The sequence below is a fragment of the Myxine glutinosa genome, chromosome 7 (genome assembly GCF_964187855.1).
Source record: "Myxine glutinosa chromosome 7, kmMyxGlut1.1, whole genome shotgun sequence".
In the NCBI taxonomy this organism is placed as follows: Eukaryota; Metazoa; Chordata; class Myxini; order Myxiniformes; family Myxinidae; genus Myxine; species Myxine glutinosa.
The window spans coordinates 58,208,617-58,223,378 of NC_136267.1; the positions used below are offsets into that span (position 1 = coordinate 58,208,617).

At 44.0% G+C, this 14,762-nt stretch overlaps 1 protein-coding gene across 1 annotated transcript in view; it reads right to left on the reverse strand.

The window, feature by feature from the left end:
- The window catches only part of LOC137431274 (uncharacterized), a 117,225-nt gene that overhangs the window by 37,599 nt on the left and 64,864 nt on the right, over window positions 1–14,762 (reverse strand). The window contains exons 9-10 of the mRNA XM_078781789.1: window positions 10,539–10,589; window positions 6,841–6,983 (exon numbers count right to left, since the gene is read on the reverse strand). Of these exons, the coding sequence (XP_078637915.1) occupies window positions 6,841–6,983; window positions 10,539–10,589 (194 nt within the window). The remainder of the gene's footprint in view (window positions 1–6,840; window positions 6,984–10,538; window positions 10,590–14,762) is intronic.

Genomic DNA, 14,762 nt, shown 5'->3' on the forward strand with positions numbered 1-14,762 from the left:
AATCGAGGCTCGTGAAAGAGCTAACATATATTTCACAAACAAATCAACCAGACAAACAAAATATACAAGAAGACGGAGCGGACGACAAGATGGGGAGAGAAGGGGAAGCACACAACCACAACATTTGAGAGCAGGGAGAAGTGTGGGAGGTAGAGGGCTTGGGGGGAGGAGGCGTGGGAAGTGAAGGTGAGCGGAAAGTCTTGATTTTGGCAGTTTAACCATAAGAGGGTTGCAGGCAGATCTTGTGCGACCTGTAGGAATATTTGGGGGACAGAGCCCAGAGAGAGCTGGGGGGCAAGGCCAGAGAGGAGTCGGGAGAAGACGGAAAGACCACCAACCTGCCTGTGGTGAGTGAGTGAAAGGCCCTTGGAGTTAGCTTCATCGCGGGAGATTCCAATGATTCTGAACGCTTTGGTTTCAACAGCGTGAAGACGAGCTAGGTGTGAGGCAGGAGCACCAGACCAGAGGGCAGAGCAGTATTCCATAGAGCTGCGGATGAAAGCCTTGTATGTGGTGAGGAGCTCAGGTGTGCCAAGGAAGGACTTCGCACGACGGAGGATGCCCAGTCGGCGACTGGCTTTGGCGGCCAGATTTGAAATGTGGTTTTCCCAGGAAAGATCATGGCAAATAGTGAGACCCAAAAGCTTGAGTGACAGAACTTCTTGGAGAGGATTATTCAGAAAGTGGATGGGAGGGTTGTCCAGTCGGTCTTTTCGGAGAGACATCGTAAGAGTGTGAGATTTATCAGGATTGAAAGACATGTTTCATTTGTTTGCCCAGTCTGATTTTGTCCAGGTCTGCAGAGAGTGAGGAGGCTGCAGACTGCCGATCTGAGGGATGAGGAATGGAGCGACAGAGAGTAGAGTCGTCGGCAAAGAGATAGAGAGGATTTTCAAGAGTCAGAGAGATCATTGATGAAGACCAGAAAAAGCAGAGGGCCCAGAACACTACCTTGGGGAACTCCAGCCTGAACAGGAAGAGGAGATGAGAGAAACCCATTCAGGGCCACACGTTGACTACGACCAGAGAGGAAGTCCGCCAGCCATGCGTGGAGATTTCCATGGATACCAAAGGAGGAGAGTTTGGTGAGCAGAGCAGGGTGCCAGACCGTATCAAAGGCACGTGAAATGTCAAGGGAGACAGCTCTAATTTCCTGTTTGGCGTTGAGGACCTCCATCCATTGTTGAGAAAGCAGAAGCAGCATGTCCAGAGTAGAGTGACCAGGTCTGAAACCAAATTGATGATCAGAGATCAAGCCAATGGAGAAGAGGAAAGATTTCATATCTGAAGCAATGATGGATTCCATGACTTTGCTGATAATTGGGAGAAGGCTGATTGGTCTGTCGTTGCTAGGATCTGTTTTTGCACCTTTTCCGTGCAAAGCGGTGATGTTGGCTGATTTCCAAGCAGATGGCAGATGACCTTGAGCAAACGAGAGGGTGAAGAGAACAGAAAGAGGGAGTGAAAGAGCGGAAGAACATGATTTTAGGACCCGTGGGCTGATGCCGTCAGGACCAGTTGCAGAATCAGAGTCGAGGGTTGACAGAAACTTTTCCACCTTGTCAGGAGGAAAGGACACAGAGTCCAGGAGCAGCTGGGTACGACTGGGTACGGTGGGTACAGATAGGGATGGGTTTGGGACACAATATTTAGAGGCAAACACAGAGTTGAGGCATTCAGCTTTTTCACGTGCGGAGTCGGCCGTTAAGCCGTTTGAGGTGAGGGAGGGGATGGAGGGGGAACAAACACCAGAAACAGATTTGACCAGACGCCACCAGGATTTGGAAGAGGGAGACAGATAAGAGAGTTCGGTCTTGAGAACGGTGAGATATTGTTTCCTGGCTCTCCTGAGGGTGGACACACACTTGTTTCGGGCTTTGTGAAAGGAAATGAGATTTCCTTCCGTTGGATTTGCTTTCCAGGAGACGAAAGCAAGTTGTTTCAGGGCAACAGCCTCACCACAAGATTCCGTGTACCATGGACGGGAGGAAGGGTATGACAACTGAAGACGAGATGGGATAAATCTGTGCATGAGAGAGAGCAATTTACTTTGAAAGAATTCCCAGGATGAGTTGATGTCAGAGGCGGTAGAGATGGGAGACCAGTCCAGATGATTGATGGCTGCTTGAAGACCGTGCCAGCTGGCCTGAGTGAAATGCCAGACTCGGCGACGCTGAGGAGGGTCTCTGAGAATGGTCAGAGAGATGTCCACTTTAACAAGCACATGATCAGATGAGCCGATTGGAGCAGAAGAGCAGCAGACATTTTCAGGGAAGTTGAGGTGATTGGTTGAAGTGTTGAGGAAGGATGAAAGTGATTGGTTGAGAAGAGTGATGGAAATGAATGCAGAAGGAAGTCGAGGACGGGGAAGACCGAGAAAGGCTTGGCTAAAAACGGTGGAAGAAGAAATGCGGGCAAGGGGATTATAACAAGGGGAGATGCAGAAAATAGGGCAAAATAGAGAAGATAGTCATGGGGACCGCAAGGCTAACCCCCGCTCTCGCAGGGAAAAATGGCCTTAATATGCATGCTGTTGTTGTTGTTGTTGTTGTTGTTGTTGTTCTCATCACTTTCTACTTCTGGGAAATAAACCAAATAACCATTTTCCTTTATTTCATGATTTCAGGTTTTTCTTGCTTCAGAGCAGGCTTCCTCGTATTCCATTAGACGTTACCCCTTTTAGAGTTGGGAGGATGCCGCCGTCACGAACAACCAAGTAAGCTTCGCCGTCGTATAACAATATTTTAACCAAATACCATAATGTAAGTAGGACATTGAAAAAACGCAAATTGCACGAACATAATATTTATTGTAAAAATACATTAATACATTCAAAATACATTCAAATGTAATAATACATTCAAAAAATGGCAAAGTAACAAAAGTAGAACTTTGGAAAAACGCAAATAATACGAATATCGATGCTAATACGCTGATACTTCCTTCACATCTTCATCAATGCTGATTTATTCGGAGCTGGGTGTCGCTTTCTGTGCTCGGTGACAACTCGGACGAGGGACTGGAACTGTTCCTCTTTCAATGTCAACTTTCCATTCAGCTCCTGTACCAGAGCCACAGCCCGTTCGGCTCTGTCGTTCACCACCGCAAGTTTGGAGACCAGAGCCCGAGATTGCACGTCGTCAGGGTTTGACGTCCACGAACTGGGCTGGTAGAGTAGGAAGTCTTTTGACAATTGAAGTTTTGAGAAGAATCCACGGGTGTTCTTCATGACCAATTGTACTAGTCCCTTGCTATCGTTGAGGAATGTAGCTTTCAAAATACGAGGACGTCTTGGTGGCCTGTCAGGGGCTTCCTCGTCCAACGCTTTCACCATGTTGCACTTCATTTCCGTCGAAATCCTCAGATACTCCCTTCATTTCATCTGCTGATCGCTTTCTTCGTTTCTCCTCTTCCTCCCGCTGTCGATTACGATATTCGGCTTGGCGTTGATGGGTCTTGTCCAGACCTGTCATTGAGCCGGGACGTCCTCGATGACGCTGCTGCTGGAGGTACTCCCAATCCTCTCGGCACTTGATCATTTTCTCAGCGTCAGAGTGGGCGATGTCAAAGAGATGATCTAAACGTTCAATGAATTCTTTTTCCTTCGTCTTGTGTGAATGACTTGTCCTTGAAGCGTGTTTCTCGAGGCCTTTCCACTCCTCGAAAACTTTTCCTAGTTTGCTCATGCAATGTTGATCGAGCCTGGTTGGAATATGAGCTTTATCCCAGAAAGCCATCACTGCTCGACAAGATTCCCTTAATGCGTCCCGGACTGTCAGTTTATTTTCATGGTGAAGGTAGAAGAAATGCCCGAATGCTTGCCTATATGAGGGAAGCTTGCATACCTTCACCTCATCCACCGTTGTTCGTAGCAAGTATACCTGTTTGCGGGTATCCATCTGTAGAAAGATCAAGTAGACTATGATTTCTATGTAAGACCAATCACTGCGAAATCTGGGAGATGACCGACGTGTTGTAATTTTTATATATTTTTGTGCATAGAAATGCAAAAAAAAAATTTTGGAAGCAGGAATGATATTAAAAGAATCGCATTTTGATGTGGTTTAGGGAGTTGAAAGGAGAACAATTGAGAGAAGAGGCACGGACGCTGGATAAGGAAAAATGATAAGGCTTAGGGAAATGGATGCCCGGAAAAACTGAAGAAGCCCGCAGAGACGTCGATAATTTTATACATGTAGAATGTAGAAATGTAGAATCTATATGTTCTATATATGTAGAATTGTAGAACATATTATGTTCATCGGTCATTCATTCATATTTATAAAAAATATGAACAAATAATAGTTTTATTTAAATAAAAAATATGATTGTAATACAAAAATCTGATTTTTTAAATTAAACAAGCGTTACGCTTAGGTCCCCCGTCGGGGAAGTGATGCGAGTTGACAAAGTGGAACACGCAGAAAACATGCTATGATATGATATTTTGCTCACAAGGGTCAGACATACATGGAGGCGGCCATCCTGGATTTTGACGTGGCGACCCACTTTACAATAGCGGTCTTCCTTATGCCTAGATACACCCACACACCAGATTAGAAGTTGGTACTTCGCTTATTTTTCAAGATATTTCGCTCACAAGGTTCAGACATATATAGGGTGGCGACTGGCGGCCATCCTGGATTTTGACGTGGCAACCCACTTTACAATAGCGGTCTTCCTTATGCCTAGATACACCCACACACCAGATTAGAAGTTGGTACTTCGCTTATTTTTCGAGATATTTCGCTCACAAGTTTCAGACATATATATGGTGGCGGCCATCTTGGATTTTGGCATGGCCCCCCAATTTTCAACAGCGTTCTTCCTTATGGCGAGATACACCCACACACCAGATTAGAAGTTGGTACTTCGCTTATGTTTCAAGATATTTCGCTCACAAGGTTGACATATATATGGTGGCGGCCATCTTGGATTTTGACGTGGCGACCCAATTTTCAATAGCGTTCTTCCTTGTGCCTAGATACACCCACACACCAGATTAGACGTTGGTGCTTCGCTTATTTTTCGAGATATTTCGCTCACAAATTTCAGACATATATAGGGTGGCGGCCATCTTGGATTTTGACGTGGCGACCCAATTTTCAATAGCGTTCTTCCTTATGCCGAGATACACCCACACACCAGATTAGAAGTTGGTACTTCGCTTATTTTTCAAGATATGCAGGTTACAAGGTTCAGACATACATGGCATCAGACATACATGGCGGCGGCCACCTTGGATTTTGACGTGGGTTGCACCCACACACCAAATTCGAATGCTGTCCTACACTTAGGCACGCACGCACAGGCGGACAGACGGACACACGGACGGAGGGGAAAGCCATAGTCCCCCTTTCGCTCCACTGAGCGACGGGGGACAACAACAAAAAAAAAAAAAAATTGGACCCTGGGGGTGACCTTTTAAAGTTATTCAATCGAAATTATTTTTCAGTCACAAAGTTTTTACTACTCATCGAATAGATTCCCGGAGTGAGTATGAAAAATCCAAACTTTACATTTTAGTGACGACCTAATACGCGTGCACTGGCGTCTTTCAGTTCTGGTCTTGTCCTTTGTTTTGCGACGCAACATGCTTCATCAACTGATTACATATAATGTATGGACGTGAATGTTATTTCTGTTAATGTTAATTCGTAAATGTTACACTGTCGGAATAAAACCCTGACTGAGGTAAATGTCCATGCAACCGTATTTCACCGGTTAAGTGTGACCATATTACAAGTCTCACACTGTGGTCACTTCTTTGGTATTTCTCAATCCGGTATATGTCTATTTGTATTGTGTACCTGCATACGCTGGGATTCTGCTGGTGGACTAAGCATCCCCGAGGCTCAGCCCCTGTGCAAATTGTTTATCTGTTTATATGTTTATATATATATACACACACACACATGTCAATTACACCTAATTTGTGTCAAGTTCTGTGAAACGAGATTGATATGAAAACCATTCATGTTGTCTTTGTTGCTAAATTTATTCTGGTTTCTTCAAACAAATCGCGATTTTAGTCCACGATGTTCTTACCTCATAGCAACACATTCCGAGTGTATGCGCATGCGCTTTTCAAAGAGGCACCCCAACAACAAGCGTTACGCCTAGGTCCCCCGTCGGTGAAGTGATGCGAGTTGACAACGTGGAAGACGCAAGGTGGCCATCTTGGATTTTGACGTGGCGACCCAATTTTAAATAGCGTTCTTCCTTATGCCAAGATACATACACCCACACACCAAATTAGAAGTTGGTACTTCGCTTATTTATCAAGATATTCATCTCACAAGGTTCAGACATACATGGCGGTGGCCGTCTTGGATGTTGACGTGGCGACCCAAATTTCAATAGCGTTCTGCCTTGTGCCGAGATAGACCCACATACCAGATTAGAAGTTGGTACTTCGCTTATTTTTCAAGATATTCAGCTCAAGTTTCAGAAATACATGGCATCAGACATACATGGTGGCGGCCATCTTGGATTTTGACGTGGGTTGCACCCACACACCAAATTCGAATGCGGTCATTCGCTTACGCATGCATGGAGGGGAAAACCATAGTCCCCCTTTCGCTCCGCGGTGCGACGGGGGACAACAACGTGGTCCTCTCATGGAGCTGCTCGTCGCAGCGAAAAACATGCCACCATCTGGCCACAGTTACATTATAATCCTATTTTCAAATTGCTCATCATGTGTCAACATTTGTTTTGAGTTTTCGATTCATGCTTGGCACACAAAGCAATCAAAGGCTTTTCATCACAGCAATGTTATGTAATAGGTGAAGACAAGGGTGTAACAGATAAATAGAAAATTAAGAAACAAACCCTTACCACAACATTTTCCCTGTGCTTGAATCCGATAAGGTGGCTGAGGATCGTCATCCGTGTAGCCCGAACATCACATAGTTCACAGGTGTAGTACGGCAATGCACTCGGATTATTTTTGCACAAGTGCTCGGTGATGTGATTTATACCTGTATCATAATCAGACAAACATGGATAGCAACCGCTTAATTCTTTTTTCAAATGCTGAATAATCAATCATATCAGAATCAGCATTCTTTTTTATTTTAAAACATGCCAAGACAATAAAAAATAGAAAATCAAAAAGCATTTCAAAAACAAAAAAATCCTCACGAAATTTTGCCCCCTCCTTTCTTTCCAACTTCCATTATTCATTATTCATTTATCCGAACAAGCCAAACTAAGCATGTACACCGTTTTTGAACATGCCAAATTAATGAGCATCACAAGACTATTTGACAGAGTGACAACAACAGGGGTTGCAGGTCTGCAAGAACAAGTGGGTGAGGAGGATTACAGGAGTGAAAAGGGTGGACAGCGGGAAGATGGATGAACTGAGGGGGGAAGATTCGTGTGCCCATGAGCTTGACAGGGAGATTGGTAAAAATGTGGGCTGAAAATAAATTTTAAAAAGCTTGCTTTAAGTGAGCTGGACACAAGGTGCAGATGGAGGAAGAGAATGGTGAAGAGCAGATAGGTTGAGGGAGCAAGGTAGGAGGAAACAAGGTTTCTATGGTTGAGATGGGAAGATTGTGTGAGGAGTCATGGCAATTAGGTGGGGTGGTTGGAGAGTGGAGAGAGTTGGCCAAGGACAGGGGGAAGTGGAGGAATGTCATCGTCGATACATGGCAAAGATTGGTACGAATAGACATCACCCCTTTTAAAGGGAAGAGTAGTGAGAGAAGAAGAAGAAGACAACAGTAAGTGCAAGACCGAATCACACTGGCTAATTGACAAATTGCATATTCCATCCCCAAGTTTTAGTTTTAAATTAATATGACGGATCTCAATTTGTTATTCAACTCAAACTGCAGTCTTCAACGTCGCGCCGTCAACAGATATGCCTCGGCCCACATTATTGCATCGTACATACTTTTTAATGATTTGTCCCGAAGACAACCCACAACGAACATGTATGCAGTCAGTACAGTTTATGAAGATCACATCATTTATTGTGATTTATGACCACCTTATACTCCCGACTTAACCCCTCCATGCTTTTATTTGTGGTGAAAGCTCAAAAACACGATCTTGCAAACAGTTCCCATATGATAGAAAAACCGAAGGCGAACATTTGAGAGGCTCTCCATGTTATGATGGTGCATACTGTATATGGCACCTCCCGATGCATACTGTATATGAAGGCTACACGTAATACCAGCTCTCAGCCTGGTGGATAAAGCAAGAATTTTGGGACACCAACATTTCAAGTTGAGAAGGGGTTTACAAAATGCATAAGGTATGTACCAAAAGTGGATACAGCATGCTCCTCATAAATACACGTGGTCGGGAATGAACTCAGCTGAACTCAGCTTTGACAAAAAAGGGGTGTGATGACAATTTTTGCAATATGTGTAGAATAGCGCAATCCACTGCCAGCTCATGGAATCATCCTTTAATGCAAAATTCATCTTTGTCACTTGCATTAAGCAACAACAATTTAGGGAACAATTGATCGAAAATAAAACAAGTATTAAAACTTCCCATATTAATGTTCCAGGGACACAACATCAAGACAATGGAAGAAACAGTACCCCTGATGCAACTGAAAGATTGTGCAACGGCGTCACACATACGACAGTTAAAAGTGAACAACATGAACTTTTCATGTGCATCTCGTCTCAGAGAACTCTAACTGGGTCACAAAATACTGACAAACATGCAATGGTGAAAGCAAAGTGCCCCAATATGAAATTGGAGTGGACAGTTTCAGTGTTGCTTGCAGGACATGGAGAAAAATGTCACCTTTTGTTGCCTCATAGCCTGGAATGAAATGCATTAAATCAGACGTTTTCCACATTTATTTACACATCATAAACCACAACTCCAAAGTGAAAAACAAATTCAACAAATTTCAAAAAAAAATTATTAAAAATACAAAACTAGATTATGTTGGTTGGATAAGTGTCCATCCCCTGAGTTAATACTTGGTGGAAGCACCTTTGACAGAAACTACAGTTGCGAGTCTGTTGGGATAGGTTTCTAAGAACTTTGCACATCATGATTGGGAAATATTTGCCCATTCTTCGGCACAAAACTGTTCAAGCTCAGTCAAGTAGCGTGGAGAGCATTGCTGGACAGCAATCTTCAAGTCATGCCACAGATTTTTGATTGGATTTCGGTCGGGGCTTTAACTGGGCCACAAAAAGACATTTATCTTTTTGTTCCTTAGCCACTCCAGTGTAGCTTTGGCTGTGTGCTTTGGGTCGTTGTCATGTTGAAACATGAACTTCCATACCAATTTCAGCTTTCTTGCAAAGGGCAGCAGGTTTTCCTCTCGGATTTTTCTGTATTTTGCTCCAACCATTTTCCCTTCTATCCTGCCAAGTGATTCAGTCCCTGCTGTTGAGAAACATCCCCATAACATGATGCTGCCACCACCATGCTTCACAGCAGGGATGTTGTTGTTTGGGTGATGCCCTGTGTTGGAATTATGGCAGACGTACCGTTTTGCATTTCGGCCAAAAAGTTCCACTCGGTTTCGTCAGACCACAAAACTCTTTGCGACATGGCTTTCAGAATCTCGAGATTTTTTTTTTTTTTTTTTGCATACCACACTCAAACGGGACTCAATGTGGGCTTTTTGAGTAATGGCTTCCTTCTTGCCACCCAACCGCACAGCCCAGATGTGTGGAGTGCTTGGGATATTGTTGTCACATGCACACAGTGACCAGTCTTTGCCATAAAGGCCTGTAGCCCTTTCAAAGTTGCCATTAGCCTCTTGGTGCCATATGATCAGTCTCCTTGCTTGGTCATCCAGTTTGAAGGGACGGCCTAATCAAGGCAGTGTCTTGGTAGTGCCATACACCTTCCACTTCTTAATGATTTTCTTGACTGTGCTTCAAGGGATATTCAAGGCCTTTGAAATATTTTTTATACCTATCCCCTGATCTGTGCCTTTCCACAACTTTATCCCAGAGATCTTCTGAACGCTCCTTGGTGCTCACGGTTGAGTCTTTGCTGTGAAATGCACGACCCAGCCTCGGCAACCTTCAGGAACAGCTGATTTTATTCTGAAATAATCAGAATCATGACAATTTAACACAGGTGGAGGCCAATTAACTTGGTGTGTTATTTTGAAGGTGACTTGTTACACCCGGGGTAATTTACAATTGCTATTATAAGGGGGTTGGACACTTATCCAACCATGCTATTCCAGTTTAGTATTTTTTATTAATTTTCTGAAATTTGCAGAATTTGTTTTTCACTCAGAAGTTGGGGTTACGATGTGTAAATAAAGGTGGAAAAAGTCTGATTTAATGCCTTTTAACTCCAGGCTACAAAGCAACAAAAGGTGAAAAATTTGAAAGGGGACGTAGATTTTTTTTTTCTTGGCAATGCAGCTCCTTTTCAATTGACACGGCCATATCAAATATAGCAATAAGAAAATCAAGACTGCACAAAAACATCTTTCGAGGGGGGGTAAAGATTCTTGTCACAGTTTCAGTATGTGTATTCATATCTCCTGCTTCCTCCCCCCCTCCTCCAAAGGGAGTGTCACCTACCAATTGCTGGCTCATTATGCTTTGCCAATTCCTTCAGTTGCTCAACGAAACCTGCAACGATGAAGAATAAATCAACAAAAGAAAACAACAACACATCAATGTCAAATTCATTCATTCATTCGTTTTATACACAGCAAATGGCTCATGGTTGCATCATTGCTGGAAGTGTAGTTATGCCGCTGATGCAATGCTCCCTGTAGGTTTCAGTAAAACCACCGTTTAGAGGCCATTTTCCCCCGCAAAGCGGGGGTTGGCCTTTTCGGGGACCGTGGTAGTTGTTGTTTTTTTGGTCCCCTTTTTGAAGCAATGTTTTACGGCCGGATGCCCTTCCTGACGCCAACCCTTTTTGCCACCTTCAACGACAAACAGGGAATTACCAGTGAACTGGTACTCAATTAGCCGACCTCGGAAGGATGACAGGCTGAGTCAACCCCCCTGGCATTAATTCGGCGATCGACCGAGATTCGAACCCAGGATCCTAGGATCCTAAGCCGGCACCCTAGCCGCTAGCCCAACACCAGGGATCTGTAGGTTTCAGTAAGAATTTGTAATTTCATTTGTCATCTTTGGGATCTTTAATGTCAGCCAGGTAATGCCAGCAGGCAGGGCGCCTACTTTAACGTCAACTTGCTAATGCCAGCAGACAGGACGCCTACTTTAACGTCCATCTGAGGGACGACAAACAAATTCATGTCAACCTGCCTGTGAGACACCAGGATGACAGTTTGTAACTGTGACGCCATTCAAACCCAAATTAATTGGCTTCAATGCGAGTCTGCACACCTCTGGGCCACCTGGCCGACCCTTAATGTCAAATAATAAAGGCACTTAAATGTATGTACAGTGCATTCAGAAAGTATTCAGAACCCTTCACTTTTTTCACATTTTATGTTGCCACCTCATGCTGAAATCGTTCAAATTCATTTTTTCCCTCAGCAATCTACACTCAATACCCCATAATGACAAAGAGAAAACAATATTTTAGAAAGTTTTGCAAATTAATTAAAAATAAAAAACTGAAATATCACATTGAAATAAGTATTCATACCCTTTGCTATGACACTTTAAATTTAGCTCAGGTGTCTCCCATTTCTCTTGATCATCTTTGAGATGTTTCTTCACCTTGATTGGAGTCCACCTGTGGTAAATTCAATTGATTGGACATGATTTGGAAAGGCACACACCTGTCTATATAAGGTCTCACAGCTGACAATGCATATCAGAGCAAAAACCAAGCCATAAGGTCGAAGGAACTGCCTGCAGAGCTCAGAGACAGGATTGTGTCAATGGAATGATCAATAAAGATGGAACATGATCCTGAGAAATATCAGGTATCACATGATTTATCATCTGACCCAGCAGCAACATTTAACGGTTTTCACTCAGAATGGAGAGAATGGAAGCAAGCTCAAAGAAATGGAAGCATGGAAGAATGGAAGCCAGCCCTGGTGGCTCTCTTGCTCCCCTTTTCAGGTTTCCTCCCACCCCGTCACTTCTCCTGCCTCGCCTCAACCCACCTGCCCCCTCCTCAGTCCCGAGCTCGACTGCCCCCCGAGCTCGACTGCCCCCCGGCCAGCAGCTCTCCTGCCTCCACCGCCGGATTTCCTGTTCCCTGCCTTGCCCACTCTCTTGCCTTGCCCCCGAATCCCGGTGGTTTTCCTGCCCCTTTTCAGTTTTCCCATGCCCAACACCCTCGGTTTTCCAGCAGCTTTTACGTTTCCAGTAGTGACTGTGAGCATATAGACCAATGTTTTTGTTTCGCACTCCAGTGACCTGTTTTCTGTCAATAAGGAAGAGCTTTAACTTTGGCACTGTAATAAAATCAGATCTCTCTCTGTGCTCAAGATTGCTGATCGAATCAAGCATTCATGCACATTTGCAAACAGTCAATCCATCACTTTTTTCATCATTTTTATCCTCTCACTTATTTGCATGTTACATATATGCATGTACATACAAATACATACAAACATACATACTGATAATTTGCCCGTTTATATTTTGCCATGACCTATCCCAATGATTTTCTAAACTCCTTGGAACCCTCTCATGCAAGTTCATTCAACTCGTTCAAAAGATGGAATGCCTAGTTATGCCACGAAGGAATATGGATGGCACCAAAGCAATGCAATGGAAAAAGATTGGTGGTAAAGCAATGGATGCCACATGTTATAGAAGCAGTCATTTTGATTGCTCAGTTCAGTGGAGAAGATTTTTTTTCAATCCTCTCATCCCGCTGCACCAAAGTGACTGCCCGGTTGATTTCAAACGGCTACAATTTCCTATTCCATTATGCTTCACCATGTCAAACAACAATGCCCAGAGACAGAGCTTCAAGATTGCTCGCATTTTTTTTGAATACGCACTGCTTTGCCAATGGATAATTGAATAATGGATGCTCAAACATCGATTCTGCTCAACACCTCCCAAAATGGGAACTCCCAAAATGCAGACTCACAACTCACCTCCACTCATTTTATCTGTGCTCTACCTGGCTCCTCAACAAGCTTTGACACCGTAAAAGCAAAAACCCTACACAACTGTGCCAAAGGTGGAAAACTGGCCATTGCTGTCTCCAAAGAATCTTTGCAACAACACAGGGATCTGATGGGTAAGTGGAACTCAGCGGCCTGCTGGACCAACTCACGCACGCATATGAGAAACCTGCATCAAGACAATACAATTCAGAACCCTATTAAGCACTGGAGGGGTCTGCTGAACTCGGAGAACAATTGCCCCACTGGGACCTGAACGTGGGTATTGTCCCTGACCAGCTGTAGCAAGATGTCAGCAACCATTTCACCCAACACCAACAATACTTCAGCAGGTATCCCACGATGCCCAACTAACTACCTTACAATTCTTCATTCTTGCTGATGCAATGATAAGTAGTGACATGCGCATTGAGGAAGTTAGGAGTGGAGGAATGGTTGCTCAGAGTGGCGATGGCAATGTACGAGAGCGCACGCACAGCTGCAAGGATGAAAAACGGAAACAGTGGTGAGTTTGAGGTGAAGGTGGGAGTGCATCAGGGGTCGGTACTAAGTCCACTGCTACAGTCACGTGAAAAAGTAAGTACACCCCATGTAAAGTTTTGACTTTTTCAACATATTTCAACATACAGCTATTTGATCTTCATTTCAACAATATTGATAGATAAAGGAGATATAATACAACAAATATCATGAAACAATTACATTTTTTTGTCCATTGCGTAATTTAAATAAACAAATGCAAATTTCGCATGTGGAAAAAGTAAGTACACCCTTGGCTCTCATAGGTGGTATTGCCCCCATTGACAGAAACAACCGCAAGTAGGCGTTCCTTATAACTGTCTACCAGTCTCTGACATCGACTGGGAGAAATTTTTGCACACTCCTCCATGCAGAATTCTTTCAGCTGTGCGATGTTTGAGCGGTTTCTTGCATGCACAGCTCGTTTCAAATCCCCCCACAACATCTCGATGGGATTTAGATCCGGGCTTTGACTTGGACATTACAGAACCCTCCATTTCGTTCTTTTCAGCCATTCCTTGGTGGATTTACTGGTATGTTTAGGGTCATTGTCATGTTGCAAGGTCCACCTTCGGTTGAGCTTCAACTCGCCGACAGATGGCCTCACATTATCCTCAAGCACCCTCTGGTACAATGAGGAATTCATAGTGGATTCTATGATGGTGAGCTGCCCAGGCCCTGATGCAGCAAAGCTGCCCTAAACCATAATATTTCCACCACCACGCTTTACAGTTGGTATCAGGTTCTTGTGCTCAAATGCTGACTTTGGTTTTCGCCAAACATGTCTTCTGGTACTGTGGCCAAATAGCTCGACCTTTGACTCATCTGTCCAGAGCACATTGTTCCAGAAGTGCTGGTCTTTGCCTCGGTGTTCATTGGCAAACTTTAGTCTTGCCCTGATGTTCTTTCTGGACAGCAAAGGTATCCTTCTGGAACACCTCCCATGCAGATCAAATTTGTGCAGCCTCTTTCTAATGGCCGACTCATGCACTTTGACATCAACAGTCGCAAGAGCTATCTGCAGGTCGTGTGATGACATTCTGGGGTTCTTGGAGACTTCTTTCAGCATCTTGCGGTCTGCTCTTGGGCTGAACTTGCTGGGGAGGCCTGACCTGAACAAGTTGGCAGTTGTTTTGGAATCTTCTCCACTTGTAGATGATCTTCCAGACAGTCGAATGATTGATTTCAAATTGTTTGGAGATCTTTTTAA